The sequence below is a fragment of the Oncorhynchus gorbuscha genome, linkage group LG12 (genome assembly GCF_021184085.1).
Source record: "Oncorhynchus gorbuscha isolate QuinsamMale2020 ecotype Even-year linkage group LG12, OgorEven_v1.0, whole genome shotgun sequence".
Lineage (NCBI taxonomy): Eukaryota > Metazoa > Chordata > Actinopteri > Salmoniformes > Salmonidae > Oncorhynchus > Oncorhynchus gorbuscha.
Genome location: NC_060184.1, coordinates 59,132,356 through 59,146,763, shown reverse-complemented (window position 1 = coordinate 59,146,763; position 14,408 = coordinate 59,132,356). Strand labels below are relative to the sequence as shown.

Genomic DNA, 14,408 nt, shown 5'->3' with positions numbered 1-14,408 from the left:
AATAGCTAATATCGTTGTCTTGCTTGTGCGCACACACAAGCACAACCTTCTTTCATCTCATGTTTTTTTCTCTCTCCTTTTTTGGATGTGAATTTAGTCAAGTTAAATATTTTACAGTGCAAACAGAGAGTGGCCCTGAATCCCAGGTTTCTCCCCGGCACACAGTGAAGGCAAAGTTCATCTGTGCTGCAAGCATCTGTTGCCACTCACCATCCGCCAAATATAATCAGTCTATATATAGAGGCCTCTGTTTTGATATAGAAATCACCAGCCCCAACCTACCCTGAAGAACAAGGGCACAGAAAATGAGAGGGAAAGAGTGAAAGGAAGAAAGAGAAAGGGTGGGATGGAGTGAGAGAGAGAAACGTGACTCAGGGAGTGTTGTATGGAGGCTCGTCAACCCAACACAGCCAAGCAAGAAGAAAGTAGCACTCAGCCAGGGGAGCCCTCTAGGTTTACCTCCTCCTGTTCACGCCTGTCAGGGTCTTCTACGCTGGAGGAAGAGCAGGAGGAAGACGGGGAGGAAGCTCAGGTTGCAGTGTATTGTGTTATGGTGTCGTGTCTGAGCCAGGACACTAGGAGCCAGGCCAGAGAATGTGTCTCCCACGCAAGGTAATGTTAGGAAGGTATTACTACTATAGTGGGATAGGAGACGGACTTTACTGACTGGCACCTGCCCTGGAATTCTACTACTATTGTGTGATGTATTCTTAAATTCTGTTTATCATCATGTGAAGAAAGACAAAAGTTATTTGAAGGAAAGAAGCATTCTTTGTTCACCGTTATGCCCAGTTTTGGTTGTTTTCAAAAATGATTCATTAATGAATGATTAAATTGACTGTTGTTTACCCCTCGATCCAATAGATAGCCTACATATGGGTTGTCACTAGTGACCACAGCCAGAAAGTCAAAGTTCAAATCTGATTTTAAACCTAACCCTAACTTTAACCCTAACCTTAACCACACTGCTAACCTCATGCCGAACCCTGACCTTAAATTAAGACCATAGCTAATTGTTGTTTTCATACATTTTTATGACAGTGAATTTTGACTTGGTGTCTGCGGCAACTAGCGGCAACCCTACTGCACAGCAATGAACATAGAATAAGTATTTATAAATTGTGAAATTCACAAATAGATTAAACAGATTTGTTCCATATATTGTTTTATAATAACCTGTAGTCTTTATAATAATAGCAATATAATAATTCAGAAATAAAAAGTAAAATAAAGGAAGTCGTATTTTATTTATTTGGTTGAGGAGTTAACAGTCCAATTAATATATATATATAAACACATACACACACTGATTATAAACTGTTCATTATCACAGATTATCACAATTTAGTTTAACCCTATCCCTGTTCAAATCAGTAACATGTTGATTATTGCTTATTCAAATGTCTATGCGAGCGTTCATGTAGGCTATCCGATACAGTCAATGATGCGTCGGATACAGTCTACACTGTAGAAGATACTGTAGAACATTTTTGCGTCGTTCGCTACATTGTTTCACTGCGGAGCATATTTATGTTACACCATCCTTCTATCCGATTGGCTGAATAAGGACAACAGAGCATTCAGTTAGGATATAACCGTGGATCCAATTGGATATCCTTGTTAACGTTCTCTTTTTTTTCTCTGGGATTGTGGAAAACGATTGGATGGAAAAGGGAACTCTGCTCGTAGAATTTTTGGGAGACGTTTGGGTTGTAGGAAGTGCCCTTTTATGGCATGCAGAACATTTTACAGATCATCGCACATCAACTTCCGGTTGGGTGTGTTCAGGCGCTTAGTCTAGGAAGTAAATTGGAAATATCTCTCCTTTTAACACAATAATTGTTCACGGAATTAATACCAATCGAAAGGTAACCATTTCCGACATACAATGGACGGTTTTCTAACTCATTTTACTTACGCTAGCCTATTCCATATTATCTGCCGTCAATCTAACTTTCTTGTTCATGTTCATAGAAAGTAGCATATCCTGCTCATTCAACCAGGAAAAAGTAGCAACTCAACTAACTCATTGACTTTCCCCTGGTTACGTTGTAGAAAATGTCCAAGTCTTTGAAGAAAATCGTAGAGGAGAGCCGGGAGAAGAATATACCCGAGGTCGATATGTGCGACAGGGGTGTATCAAATATGCTGGACATTCCAGGGTTATGTGAGTAGGGGCCTACCGTTGCTGTTTAATGCCATTATCTTCTCTATAAAAAAACACTTGAATATGGCTTGCTGATTAGTTGACAAGTAGAATCAGGTGGACTTGTCTGGGGGTACTCGAGGACCAGAGTTGGGAAACTTTGGGGATAAGCGAGGACCGGAGTTGGGAAACGTTTGTCTAGCCCTGAATTCCTATTGGTTGATGTGGCATATAGATAGGAAGCAAAACAGTGCCTCTGTGATCACAAATTTGTGTGATCTGTTACTTGGTTGATGTTTGGATTTGGTCAAATTAATAATAATTATAAATGGTGTAGCCTACAAACTGCTGCATGCCTTATGCATCTGAAGGCAAAACAGTATATTTTTATTATAGGATTGGTCAGATCGACTCTTATGTAATTGAACAGGGAGTTCATTTTCGGTCACACTTTACATGACAGTGTCTTTTTTACTTGATCTAATCAGGTCTGTTATTCCTGTAAGTACAGTTGTAGTAAGTAATTCCTCAGATAATGCTGGTTCATGTATGACATATCCTTTGTGTTTTTACTTTGCAGTCACACTGTCCAACATTACCCAGCTGGTTCTGAGTCACAACAAGCTCACAAGTAAGTTCTGACTGTTTATCTGTTGTTTATTCCGCTGTGCAGCAAGCAGACTTAGACCCAATCATGTCCCTTCAGTATTCTCCACTTTGACAGACAGATATCTCAACCAATGTTCCCTCCCATTGTTTGGGGTACTGAGCAAATTTTGGGTCTTGTGAGCGGAAACTTGAACTTTGAGAGAATTTTGTGCAACTTACAGTTCGTTTACGGTGAACACTGAATCTGTACTCTTACAGTTTGACAGTAGCCAATAGGCTATTGTGGCTATTTGAGGACAACGTAGGCCAACCAACAAAACCAATGGAGCGACTCCCAGAACAGTTTCACGTGGAAATATCTTTTTATTTCTCTGATATAGCCTACTGTAGCCTATATGTGGTGTTCAATGCAGGACTACATTGCATGAGACTTTTTTACATTATAAAGGGCTTGACAATAATTAATGATTGCTTACTTGGTCTGTAACACCATGGGCCAATTAGGTGACTGTAAAATGCATTGTGTTGTATGATGCAAGAAACCACTACAAAGTAAAATGTATTATTATTACCACACAGAGAATTAGACAATGTAGGCTACCCCTCTGCCTCTTGGTTTATTTGCATATTCAAATCTGTCTCAAAATACAACACTGGCCCTTTAATTAAGATATAAGCTTTTTACCTGACTGGCTTTTCAAAGAGCTCTTGAAATGTAGCCTACACATTTTGTGCTCAGTGACGCACAGCTCTGATCTGAAAAGAGCATTCACTCGTGGGTGATTGAAAGACCTCTCGTGGACTACACACGCCAATAGAGTCCTTCTCCGTTGCACTCTGGCTCTGCTTACATCAGAATCACACACTCAATCTTGCAAAGTTAGATTTGTTTTGGTTTTGTTGCATTGAAAAGTGGCTGATACAATGTTGATTCGATCACAGAAAAAAGACGTTGATCTGTATTGTACAAACTAATGGGGCGAACTCCGTGAAGCTCAATCTTCTCTTGCATCTCTGTGCGGCCTGACGTTTCTTCTGTTTGCCAGTCCTGGAGGAGGTGCGTGGCTACGCAGGTGGGCCGCATAGAGGGAACATTTGTCTCAACCCTAGTTTCTGTCCGATTTGGACATACTCTGAGTGTACAAAACATTAGGAACACCTGCTCTTTCCATGGCATAGACTGACCAGGTGAAATATTTGATCCCTTATTGATGTCACTTCTTAAATCCACCTCAATCACTGTAGATGAAGGGGTGGAGACTGGTTAAAGAAAGATTTTTAAACCTTGAGACAATTGAGACATGGATTGTGTGTGTGTGCCATTCAGAGGGTGAATGGGCAAGGCACAATATTTAAGTGCCTTTGAACGGGGTATGGTAGTAGGTGCCAGGCACAACGGTTAGTGTGTCAAGAACTGCAATGCTGCTGAGGTTTTTTCCTCTTAACAGTTTTCTATGTGTATCAATAATGGTCCACCACCAAAGGACATCCATTGACACGACTATAGGAAGCATTTGAGTCAACATGGGCCAGCATCCCTGTGGCACACTTTCAGCACCTTGTATAGTCAATGCCGTGACAAATTGAGGCTGTTCTGAGGGGAAAATGCAGTGCAACTTAATATTAGATATTAGTTCCTAATGTATTGTACACACTATACACGTAGGTCCAGTGGACAGTTTATTAGGTACACCACCCAGTTCACAAAAATGGTTTGCCACTGCTACAGGCAGTGAGTCACGTGTCCGTGGCTTGCTATATAAAGCAAATAGACAGGCATCAAGGCATTCAGTTACTGTTCAATTGAATGTTAGAATGTGCAAATTTAGTGACTTTGAGCATGGTATGTTCGCCAGTGCCAGTTGTGCAAGCTGGTGGTGTAATGGTGTGGGGAATGTTTTCCTGGTACACGTTAGGTCCCTTGATACCAATTGATCAGCGTTTCCATGCCCTGAAGAATTTGGGCTGTTCTGGAGGGTTTCGATCTGGTACAAGATGGGCGTACCTAATAACCTTGCCACAGTGTATATTATTGAAAGAGTTATTTTTACAAAATTACATACATACACAGCTATGAATGGCAACGCAAGGGTGTGAAATTGTGCGTATTACCACTAGAGTGCACACTTGTGCTGTAGTACTTACCTTAAAAGGCTCACTTTCCGAGATGAGCATTGGAGACCAAGGCCTTTGTAGTCAGCTTGAACAACGAAGGTCAGTTCACTTCTCTGTGTTTTAGCTGGGGGTGTTTGACAAAGTATGCATTTACTTGAGGATTTTGATTTGGGATCTCAAAGCCTAGGGTTCATGTGTGTTATGAGTAATTTAAAGAAGAACATAATTTAAGTTGCTAATATGTTTATTACATTATTACACTGTTATTGCATTAATATGACATAAAACCAGGTAACATAGCAATGTAATCACAAATAATGAGGCAGAGAATCATGTCTCTCTGTTAACTTGTGTATCATCTGTACAAGAGTCTGTAGTTAATTTTGGGACAAGCCCACTAGGGATACACTTGAAACAAATTAACAACAAAAAAATCGCAAGATCTCTCTTGGCATCTTCAGTCACTACTCCAGACACCAGCTCCAAGTTCACACCTAACTACCTGCATCATGTTGCCACATTTGTTTATCTCATACTGCTGGTATCTTGAGTTTTCTGTTCTGTTCCTCACCCTAATCCCCATTTTAAGATGTCACACATTGAGATTACATCCATTATACATTTCTCTCTCCATGCTATTTATAGCGGAAGATCAGAGACTTGTTTTTGGAATAGCTAATTACCATTATCATCCATACCCATTTACCTGCAGGTGTTTCAGGTGCGACCATCTGATCCGTCTGTTGGCAATAATGTTCTTAGCTGTATTTATTTAGTTTTTACACAGCAAATCACTGTATTGTGAATATGGAGCTGTGGTTTATGGCTTTACTCTTCGTCTTGCCGTACCTCTACTGGGTTTTTCCCCTCTCTCCCCTCCGTGGCTCTGATCTTGTCCTGCCTGCTTTAAAGCGCTCCCAGATATAAAAGATAGCGTGCCGTCTTTTTGAACTTTTCAAGGTAGTCCGATATTACAATGACATTTGGAAAGTCTTTCATTAGAGAGGAGGAAGAGGAAGGTGACGAGAAGGGTGATCTGGGTGAGCAGGGTACTTACTTAGCCTATGGGAGGGAGAGTGAGCGGTGTTGGAAGGGAGAGAGAGGCTTAGGGAGGGGGGAGCGGGAGAAAGAGGGGAAATGAGATGGCTGTTGCTGCTTAGCCAAAGGTTGGGGCCGTTTCCCGAACACGTCTCTCCCCTATTACCATCAATCTATCTATCTGATCATTAACAACTCCCGAGTGTCACAGGGTCCCCATGCAGGCTGCACCAACCTGAACCCAGCCGCCTCCTCTCACACACACTCAAGAGGGCACCCACTTAATACCACACACTTAATATCACCCACTTAATACCACACACTTAATATCATACGCACACACACTATTCTCTCTCTCGCTTGCTCTCTCTCCCTCATTTATCTCCATTGAGACTAGCAATTAAACACAATTAAGCAAAAAAGTGTTATCTGTAGTATGAAATCGTATCGTCTTCAGCATGTCTAAGAGTTTAACTTTACTCGCATGAAAACAGGGCAGGTGTAGTAAATGAATAGTGTGTAAAGAGATCACTGGAGTGTTGTATTGATTGAGGCGTAGGCCTAGATCTGCGTGGCCAGGTCCAGTACTCTGTGACCCTATGTTCACTCTGCATTGATTCAGTGGACATTCACAGATCTATTGAGACTGAGCCTGAATGGAATTGATTTTGTGGTGCGGGGTAAACCACTGGGATAGATGGAGAGAAATGGACTCTAAAAGTCCAGGGATCGGAATCGAGTCACGATTTTTTCACAGCTCGGGACTCCACTCTAAATCAATCAGTGATGATATGGATTCAGACTGGACCGGTTGTGACTTGGATTCAGACTGGACCAGTTGTGACTTGGACTTGTATTCAGACTGGACCAGTTGTGACTTGGACTTGGATTCAGACTGGACCAGTTGTGACTTGGTTGACAAAGTCTCTCTCCCTGGTATACTCTTAATTCCACATGCTACTAAGCTTTAGTTACAGACTACAGAGATTTACACACACACACACACACACAAGCACTAGGGCTGAGAATTACCAGGGACCTAACAATACAATATTGTAACGATACTTAGGTGCCGATACGATAAGTATTGCGACTCATATGATTGTCACAAGTCTATATTTACGGGTATCGATATTGTGATTTGATCTTCCAATCATATTGCTCACTATATGACTGCTGCAGAGAGTGAAGAGAGAGCATGAGAAAATTAGTTTTGATCAGTCATGGAAATAAGTGCTGAAAACAAACATATTGGCTCACTATTTAAAAAGATGAACAATACAGGAGTTTTGGCGCAGGTACAGCCGACTAGTGCTAGCTAATGGTACCTTGCAACAACAACAAAAAATCCAAGTATTGATAAAATATCGTCCTAAATAATATTGTGGTATGTAACTAACAATTATGTCTCATCACTGAAAAGCAATCCCCTCAAAGACTAGCCTTTGTGACATGTTGTCCCTGTGATATGGAAACGGTATGGCAGGGACACGTTCAGTCACCCTGATCTCCCCAGGGACATTCCTGTCATGTCCACCTGTTCTGTTTGTGTACCCCCCCCCATCCCTTCTTAACCAATGCCTCCATTGATCACGCCTCTACTCGGATAGAGGCATCATCTCATTATCTCCCTATCGATCTCCGTCCACCTCTCAAAAATTGACTCGTGGAGGGGGGGAAAGGATGAGGAGCGGGAGGATAAGGGTGAGAGGGGAAAATAGGGGGAGGTGTAGGGAACAAAAGAAATGGCCCCATCATTAAAATGTCAAACCTCTGCCCTGATTGCCCTGACCATAGAGCAGCTAAATGAGCCATCAAAGACATACAGGATGATAATTGGCTCGTTAAGACGCTGTACCATCAGCCTGACTATAGTGGTTCTTCAGCTGGTCGTAGTTTGACTCCATGGTTGTGTTTTAAAGTGATGAAAGAGTATTCAATGTTCAATAAGGCTGGGAGGAAGAAATACTGGTGGTCTGTATTTTTATTCCATGTTTTGTCTCTCTCTCTCTCTCTCAGCCATTCCTGCCAACGTGGCTGACTTGAAGAACCTGGAAGTTCTCAATGTGTTCAACAACCAGATAGAAGAGCTGCCTACTCAGATCAGCAGCCTGCAGAAGCTCAAACACCTCAACCTTGGGTAGGCCACCGAATGTATTTTTTAAAATATTTGTATTTTCTGTCTTGTGTGTGTGCGACTGTGGCTCTTCAGCTATGCCACTCCTTCATCCTCATTCCAAGCTCACAAAGCCTACATTGTCAGACAGGTGAGAGAAAGAGGGAAACTGTTAATTTGAACACTTGTTTATTTGCAGGTCTCTCTCTTCCCCTCAGGACATGGCTGTATCTCTGCACTCAACTGAATTGCTGTTGTCAGGGCAGGGATCCTGTTATTTTCTCATCTCCGTTTGTGACACAAATCACTTCACCCCTGTAATTTACCCTTAACGCTTTACCCATCACTTCACATTCACATAGTGGAATAAACCATTATCAACCAGTATGCACACATTTATCCGAGAAAAATGTAGATCACACATCTGGCTAATCAGTGTAAGAATACGAGCGTATGCCATCTCTTCATATGGTGATCAGTCGATCTATGTAATGCCATAATAAAGACTGGCAGAATTTACCAGCTTGCAATAGGTTTGATTTGATTAGATTGAAGGACTATAGAAGACAGCAAGCTATGTTCCTTACCTATACCAGTCTGCCAAAGACGACGAATCCCAAACAATTTCAGTTCTCAGGTCAAATTATGCACAGCACAAAGGGACAAGGCTAAACCTAAGACTGGTGTGCGTGAGGCACAGTCTATAATTAGCTATTTGCCAAGACAACATCGAGAGGCTCAGAGACAACTTCATATCGTGTATTGCTGTCCTCTGTGAGCACTTAAAGGCGGAACACAACCTGTTTCCTACTCTCATCCTCTCGTCCAGTACTCGGCATTAACACTTTTCCTTTTGTCTGGGACAATTACAAAAATTAGTTGGACAAGAAGAATATAGATTTTAAGTTGTCAAAATGGACAAGTAAAGACTTGTTTTTTTCACACAATTCACTATATCAAACAATTACTCCGATCACAGGCCAACTTTGGAATAACATTGAAATACATTTTGCATGTACATATATACAAATTCTACAAAGTGTAGGTGATCAGCACATTGGCTACAGCCTCATGTCCAAACCGATGCCGACATGAGGGAGGCGACGGAAAATGTAGCCAAACTTTAATGAGACTTTTTAATTCCACAGATATCGGCTAAACGCCAGTCATGTTTGGCCAAATACAATGGAGGATAATTCACATGAACGTCTAAAGACTTGATTCTGTCGACGTGCTGGAGGCACCGTTCGTTCAGATGTAATGGTCGAGTGAAGGTCCGTGCCTGTTGCGCCCCCGCACCTCACCCAGCATTTCAAAACTTTTCCGCCGGAAACTTAATTGTTTTAAAACCTGCATGTTTTATGTCATTTTACGAAGCATCTCTTGTTTCAAAGTAGCCAAATTATGAGCATAGAAATGTTGAGGGAATTTTTTTTTTTTTAAATCAACGTTATTTTATTGTCCAGCAGCCAAAGGCATTGTCCTAGTCAGTAATCCATCACGCTAGTTGATGCATCTTTTTACATTTTCCTTTTCTTCATTTCGAATGGATATTTTCATCTGTCACGTGAAACCGCTTGTGCGCGTTTGAGAAGTGTTTTTCTGCTAATTGCATTTTGGAACGTTCGCAAATAGCCTACAGCCATGTGTGCATTGTTGAGCTTTATAATATGAAGAAATAAAACTCTATCAACATTTTTAAGCTAAAAGGTCAGATCTGTTGCATCAGCTTCTTTTTTTATGTGCAGTGGTTGTATGAATTTTGGATCTGTCGTTCCAGAACTTTCCAGACACTGTTTTGAACCGTAGACATATACAAAAGTAATTGGAATGTTGAAATATTTGAAAAGCTACCCAGGGTGGCCAACCATCCTCCATGAGAGCCTTAAAGGGACTGTTGTATTCAACATATTCCTGTCTGATTCTCTGGTAAAAAAAAATGCTAATGCATTTTATTTTGTAGAGTGGTTCCTTGCATCTTAAAATGATGTCAGAATAGTGTTATAGGACTTCTTTTTAAAATTTGAAAATGTATTTTGGGACAAGTGACTTGTGCTTTTGACCAGGTAAAAAATCTACAAGTCCTACTTGAGAGTTTTCTCCTTTATCTTCCTATGTTCTACTCCAGTTCAGTCACAGCCCAAATGTGTGGAATTAACAGCTTGCCCGTTACAGTTTTAACCCCAAATACTTTTGTGGGCCCCCCTCGCCACTGAAAGATGGGGGCTGGCGATAAGGGATTGGTCTCAATGTCACGCGGGATTACCAAAGTTTTTACAATCTCCTCCACCGCTCTGACATTCTGCGTCTCTTATGGATTGGCTGTCAGCTGCACCGTCTCCCAACCATAATCTAGGAAACATAAGCCTCGCAGACGTATTCAAGACCCACTGTCCCTTTCAGCGCGGTGTGTGTACTCTGTACTGTGTGTGTCTGATGTGTTTGTGTGTGTGTGCAGGCGAATTTGTGTGTACCTACCAACCTGATCTCATTTGTCAAAACAATCTCTGCCTCCCAACCTGTAATTGCCTTGCAAACATATCCTGGCGTCGCAGAATCAATTTGCTTTTGCTTTTCAAATCCGCCCTGAAAGCGAGGCGCTCCACTGTGTTCCCTGTGTCTTTGAGATGGCCTAGCCTCTTGTGGTGTGTGTGGATATTGATAATGTAATACCTGGAGATGTATAGACTGAGGCTTAAATGGTTGGGCTCAATCAGGACCTGATCTCCGGCTAGGCCCAGTGACACCTTGATCCTCTCCTTCTTCCTGAGCTCATTCTATAGAATCCTTAAACAGTTCTGCCACTATCTATAAGAATATGCCTATTGTGAAATGTGAGATTACACAATACAATTGAGGAATGAGTTATTTCTCCCAAGGTGAACGCCAGCTAGTATGAAAAAAGAATGAATCTGCGTTCACTGTACATTGGACTTACTGTAGAAATAATGTCACAGGCTCAGGAAACCGATGTCTTCACCATTAGACCAAGTGGAAATGTCCTCTTGTGCTGAGGGTGACACTGATTTTTCTTCAGTCGAGGACTACCTCAGGATATGCCGTTGTAAAGCTGTGAGTTGATTTAGCTCGTTGTTTTCTATCTGTCATTATGCGTGCAGTATGAACAGGATGAGTGCTCTGCCCCGAGGCTTCGGGTCCCTGCCTGCTCTGGAGGTGCTGGACCTGACCTACAACAACCTGAACGAGAGCTCACTGCCCGGCAACTTCTTCTACCTCAGTGAGTCTCTCTCTCTCTCACACACACACACACTGCATCGCTCGCACACACGTCCACAGAAACCTGTGAAGAAACACACACGTGTACTCAAGTACGACTGGTATATTTCTCCTGTCACCACACGCTGGGCAGACCACCATTCTTATTACGGAGTCAAGCACATCATCATCATGGGGCTCATCTTTCCAATCAACTCCTCCATTCCATCCACCACCCTGTTCTGGTAATTGACGCGCCCTCTCTGATAAAAATGTAAAAACAACTGAAAAGGGGATGTCTTCAACCAAGACCTAAAGTGGGAGAGAGAGAGTTGGTCTCCCCATCTCTGACTGTTTCTCTCTCTGAGGCTGCTGTGCTAGCTCTACTAATGGCCTGTTATTTTAATACTGATGATGACATAATGAAAGCACTATTCACACAGCAATCGGCGCCATTTTAATCTTATTCTCCCCTGCCTCGCACACTACCTCCTCTCCTCCCCACTCCATCTATCAAAGCTGGAGGAGGCTACGATGCCCAGACACACACACACACACACACACACACACACACACACACACACACACACACACACACACACACAGATCGCTACTAATTCCCTGCCCAAATTAAATAGCCACTGATTAATGAATGAGGTGCATATGATTGTCTTTAATCAGAGATACAAGAAGGAGGATATGCACTTTCATTATTGCTATTAGAAGACTGTAATGTGGCTATTTTTTGGTATTTTACTTTGCTCCAAAGGATCTGTTTCCCTTAGTGACATACCAGGAAGTATGCCTGTCTGTCTGGATGTCTCCCCAAATCCCTGATGGAAGAATAGTGTCAGTGAATCTGAAGATTACCCTTTTGGTCTAGTCTGTCTCTCTGTTTGCGTGTGGGTGTCTCTGTGTGGGTGTATATGTGTCTCTGTGTGTATGTGTGAGAGAATGAGAGGCAGTGTTAGCTGCTGTCTTCCAGTGTGTCAGTATGTGTGTTTGTTTATATAGACCCCCCCCCCCCCCGACTAGACAAGCAGCAGTAAATCTATGTTTGACCCATGTGTGTGTCAGCTGCCCAGAGCTTGCAAACGGTTATTAATCAGCCGTGACTGGTCTTATTGATCACGCTTCGGCCTGGTTAGGACTGAAAGTCCAGTGCACACACACACACTAACCAACTCCTGTGTAAATTGCAGCTACCCTGCGTGCACTCTATCTCAGTGACAACGACTTTGAGATGCTTCCTCCAGACATCGGCAAGCTGGGCAAGCTGCAGATTGTGAGTCATTTATCTAAATATCTCCCTCTGAATATCAGTGGTCTCCTTTCTCTCCTTCGTATTGCTTGGTTGGTTCCTTGTAATTGTCCGTCACCTAGAACTGCCTTAACACAGGAGTGACAGTTCCCCACAATAAGGACTTCAAATGGCATGTGTCTCTCCTATTGTGATGTCTCAAGATGTTTTATTCTGATTGTAGATGGGAAATCATTGTTTAGTATACAGTTGAAGTCGGAGGTTTACATATATTGACTCCAACCTAAGTGTATCTCGTTTTTTTTCAACCACTCCACACATTTCTTGTGAACAACCTATAGTTTTGACAAGTCGGTTAGGACATCTACTTTGTGCAAGTAATTTTTCCAACAATTGTTTACAGACAGATTATTTCACTTATAATTCACTGTATCACAATTCTAGTGGGTCATAAGTTTACATACACTAAGTTGAATGTACCTTTTAAACCGCTTGGAAAATTCCATAAAATTATGTCATGGCTTGAGGCTAATTGACATCATTTGAGTCGGAGGTGTACCTGTGGATGTATTTCAAGGCCTAACTTCAAACTCTTTGCTTGACATCATGGGAAAATCAAAAGAAGTCAGCCAAGACCTCAGAAAAAATATTTTAGATCTTCACAAGTCTGGTTCATCCTTGGGAGCAATTTCCAAACAATTGAAGGTACCACGTTCATCTGTACAAACAATAGCACGCAAGTATAAACACCATGGGACAACGCAGCCGTCTGCTAAATGGCATATATTATTATTATTATATTATATCGCTCAGGAAGGAGACTCGTTCTATCTCCTAGAGATGAACATAGTTTGGTGCGAAAAGTGCGAATCAATCCCAGAGCAACAGCAAAGGACCTTGTGAAGATGCTGGAGGAAACGGGTATAAAAGTATCTACATCCACAGTGAAACAAGTCCTATATTGACACAACCTGAAAGGCCACTCAGCAAGGAAGAAGCCACTGCTCCAAAACCAGCATAAAAAACCCAGACTACAGTTTGCAACTCCACATGGGGACAAAGATCATACTTTTTTGGAGAAATGTCCTCTGGTCTGATGAAACAAAAATAGAACTGTTTGCGTAATGACGATTGTTATGTTTGGAGGAAAAAGGGGGAGGCTTGCAAGCCAAAGAACACCATCCCAACCATGAAGCACGGGGAAGGCAGCACATTGTTGTGGGGGTACTTTGCTGCAGGAGGGACTGGTGCACTTCACAAAATAGATGGCATCATGAGGTAGGGAAATTTGTGGATATATTGAAGCAACATTTCAAGATGTCAGTCAGGAAGTTAAAGCTTGGTTGCAAAGGGGTCTTCCAAATGGACAATGACCCCAAGCATACTTCCAAAGTTGTGGCAAAATGGCTTAAGACAACAATATTTACTATGATTAAATGTCAGGAATTGTGAAAAACTGAGTTTAAATGCATTTGGTAAGGAGTATGTAAACTTCTGACTTCAACTGGATGGGGATGAATGTCTGCTGTGCAAACAGTACACATTTCATGTTTTATATACATTGACCTCAACCAGAAGACGAGGTCAGTACAGGTGTATCAAAGCTGGGACCAATCTTGCATTACTCTTCTCATATGTATATACTGTATTCTACACTATTCTACTGTATCTTAGCCTATGCTGCTCTGCCATTGCTCGTCCATATATTTTATATTCTTAATTCCATTCCTTTACTTAGATTTATGTGTACTGGGTATATGTTGTGTAATTTGTTAGATATTAATTGTTAGATATTGCTGTGCTGTTGGAGCTAGGAACATTTCGCTACACCCACAATAACATCTGCTAAGCACGTGCATGTGACCAATAAAATGTGATTTTTATTTTATTCAGAATGTATAAATCCC

At 41.8% G+C, this 14,408-nt stretch overlaps 1 protein-coding gene across 2 annotated transcripts in view; it reads left to right on the top strand.

Moving 5' to 3' along the window:
• Positions 1 to 338: 338 nt before the first annotated feature.
• The window catches only part of rsu1 (Ras suppressor protein 1), a 35,225-nt gene continuing 21,155 nt past the window's right edge, over positions 339 to 14,408 (top strand). Inside the window, exons 1-6 of one of the 2 annotated variants that reach the window (XM_046292448.1) lie at positions 339 to 612; positions 2,056 to 2,167; positions 2,727 to 2,777; positions 7,928 to 8,048; positions 11,144 to 11,262; positions 12,443 to 12,525. In XM_046292448.1, the coding sequence (XP_046148404.1) occupies positions 595 to 612; positions 2,056 to 2,167; positions 2,727 to 2,777; positions 7,928 to 8,048; positions 11,144 to 11,262; positions 12,443 to 12,525 (504 nt within the window). In that variant the 5' untranslated portion in view covers positions 339 to 594. Of the gene's footprint in view, positions 613 to 1,587; positions 1,869 to 2,055; positions 2,168 to 2,726; positions 2,778 to 7,927; positions 8,049 to 11,143; positions 11,263 to 12,442; positions 12,526 to 14,408 lie in introns of those variants that run through there. The other variant, XM_046292449.1, reaches the window with a different exon arrangement.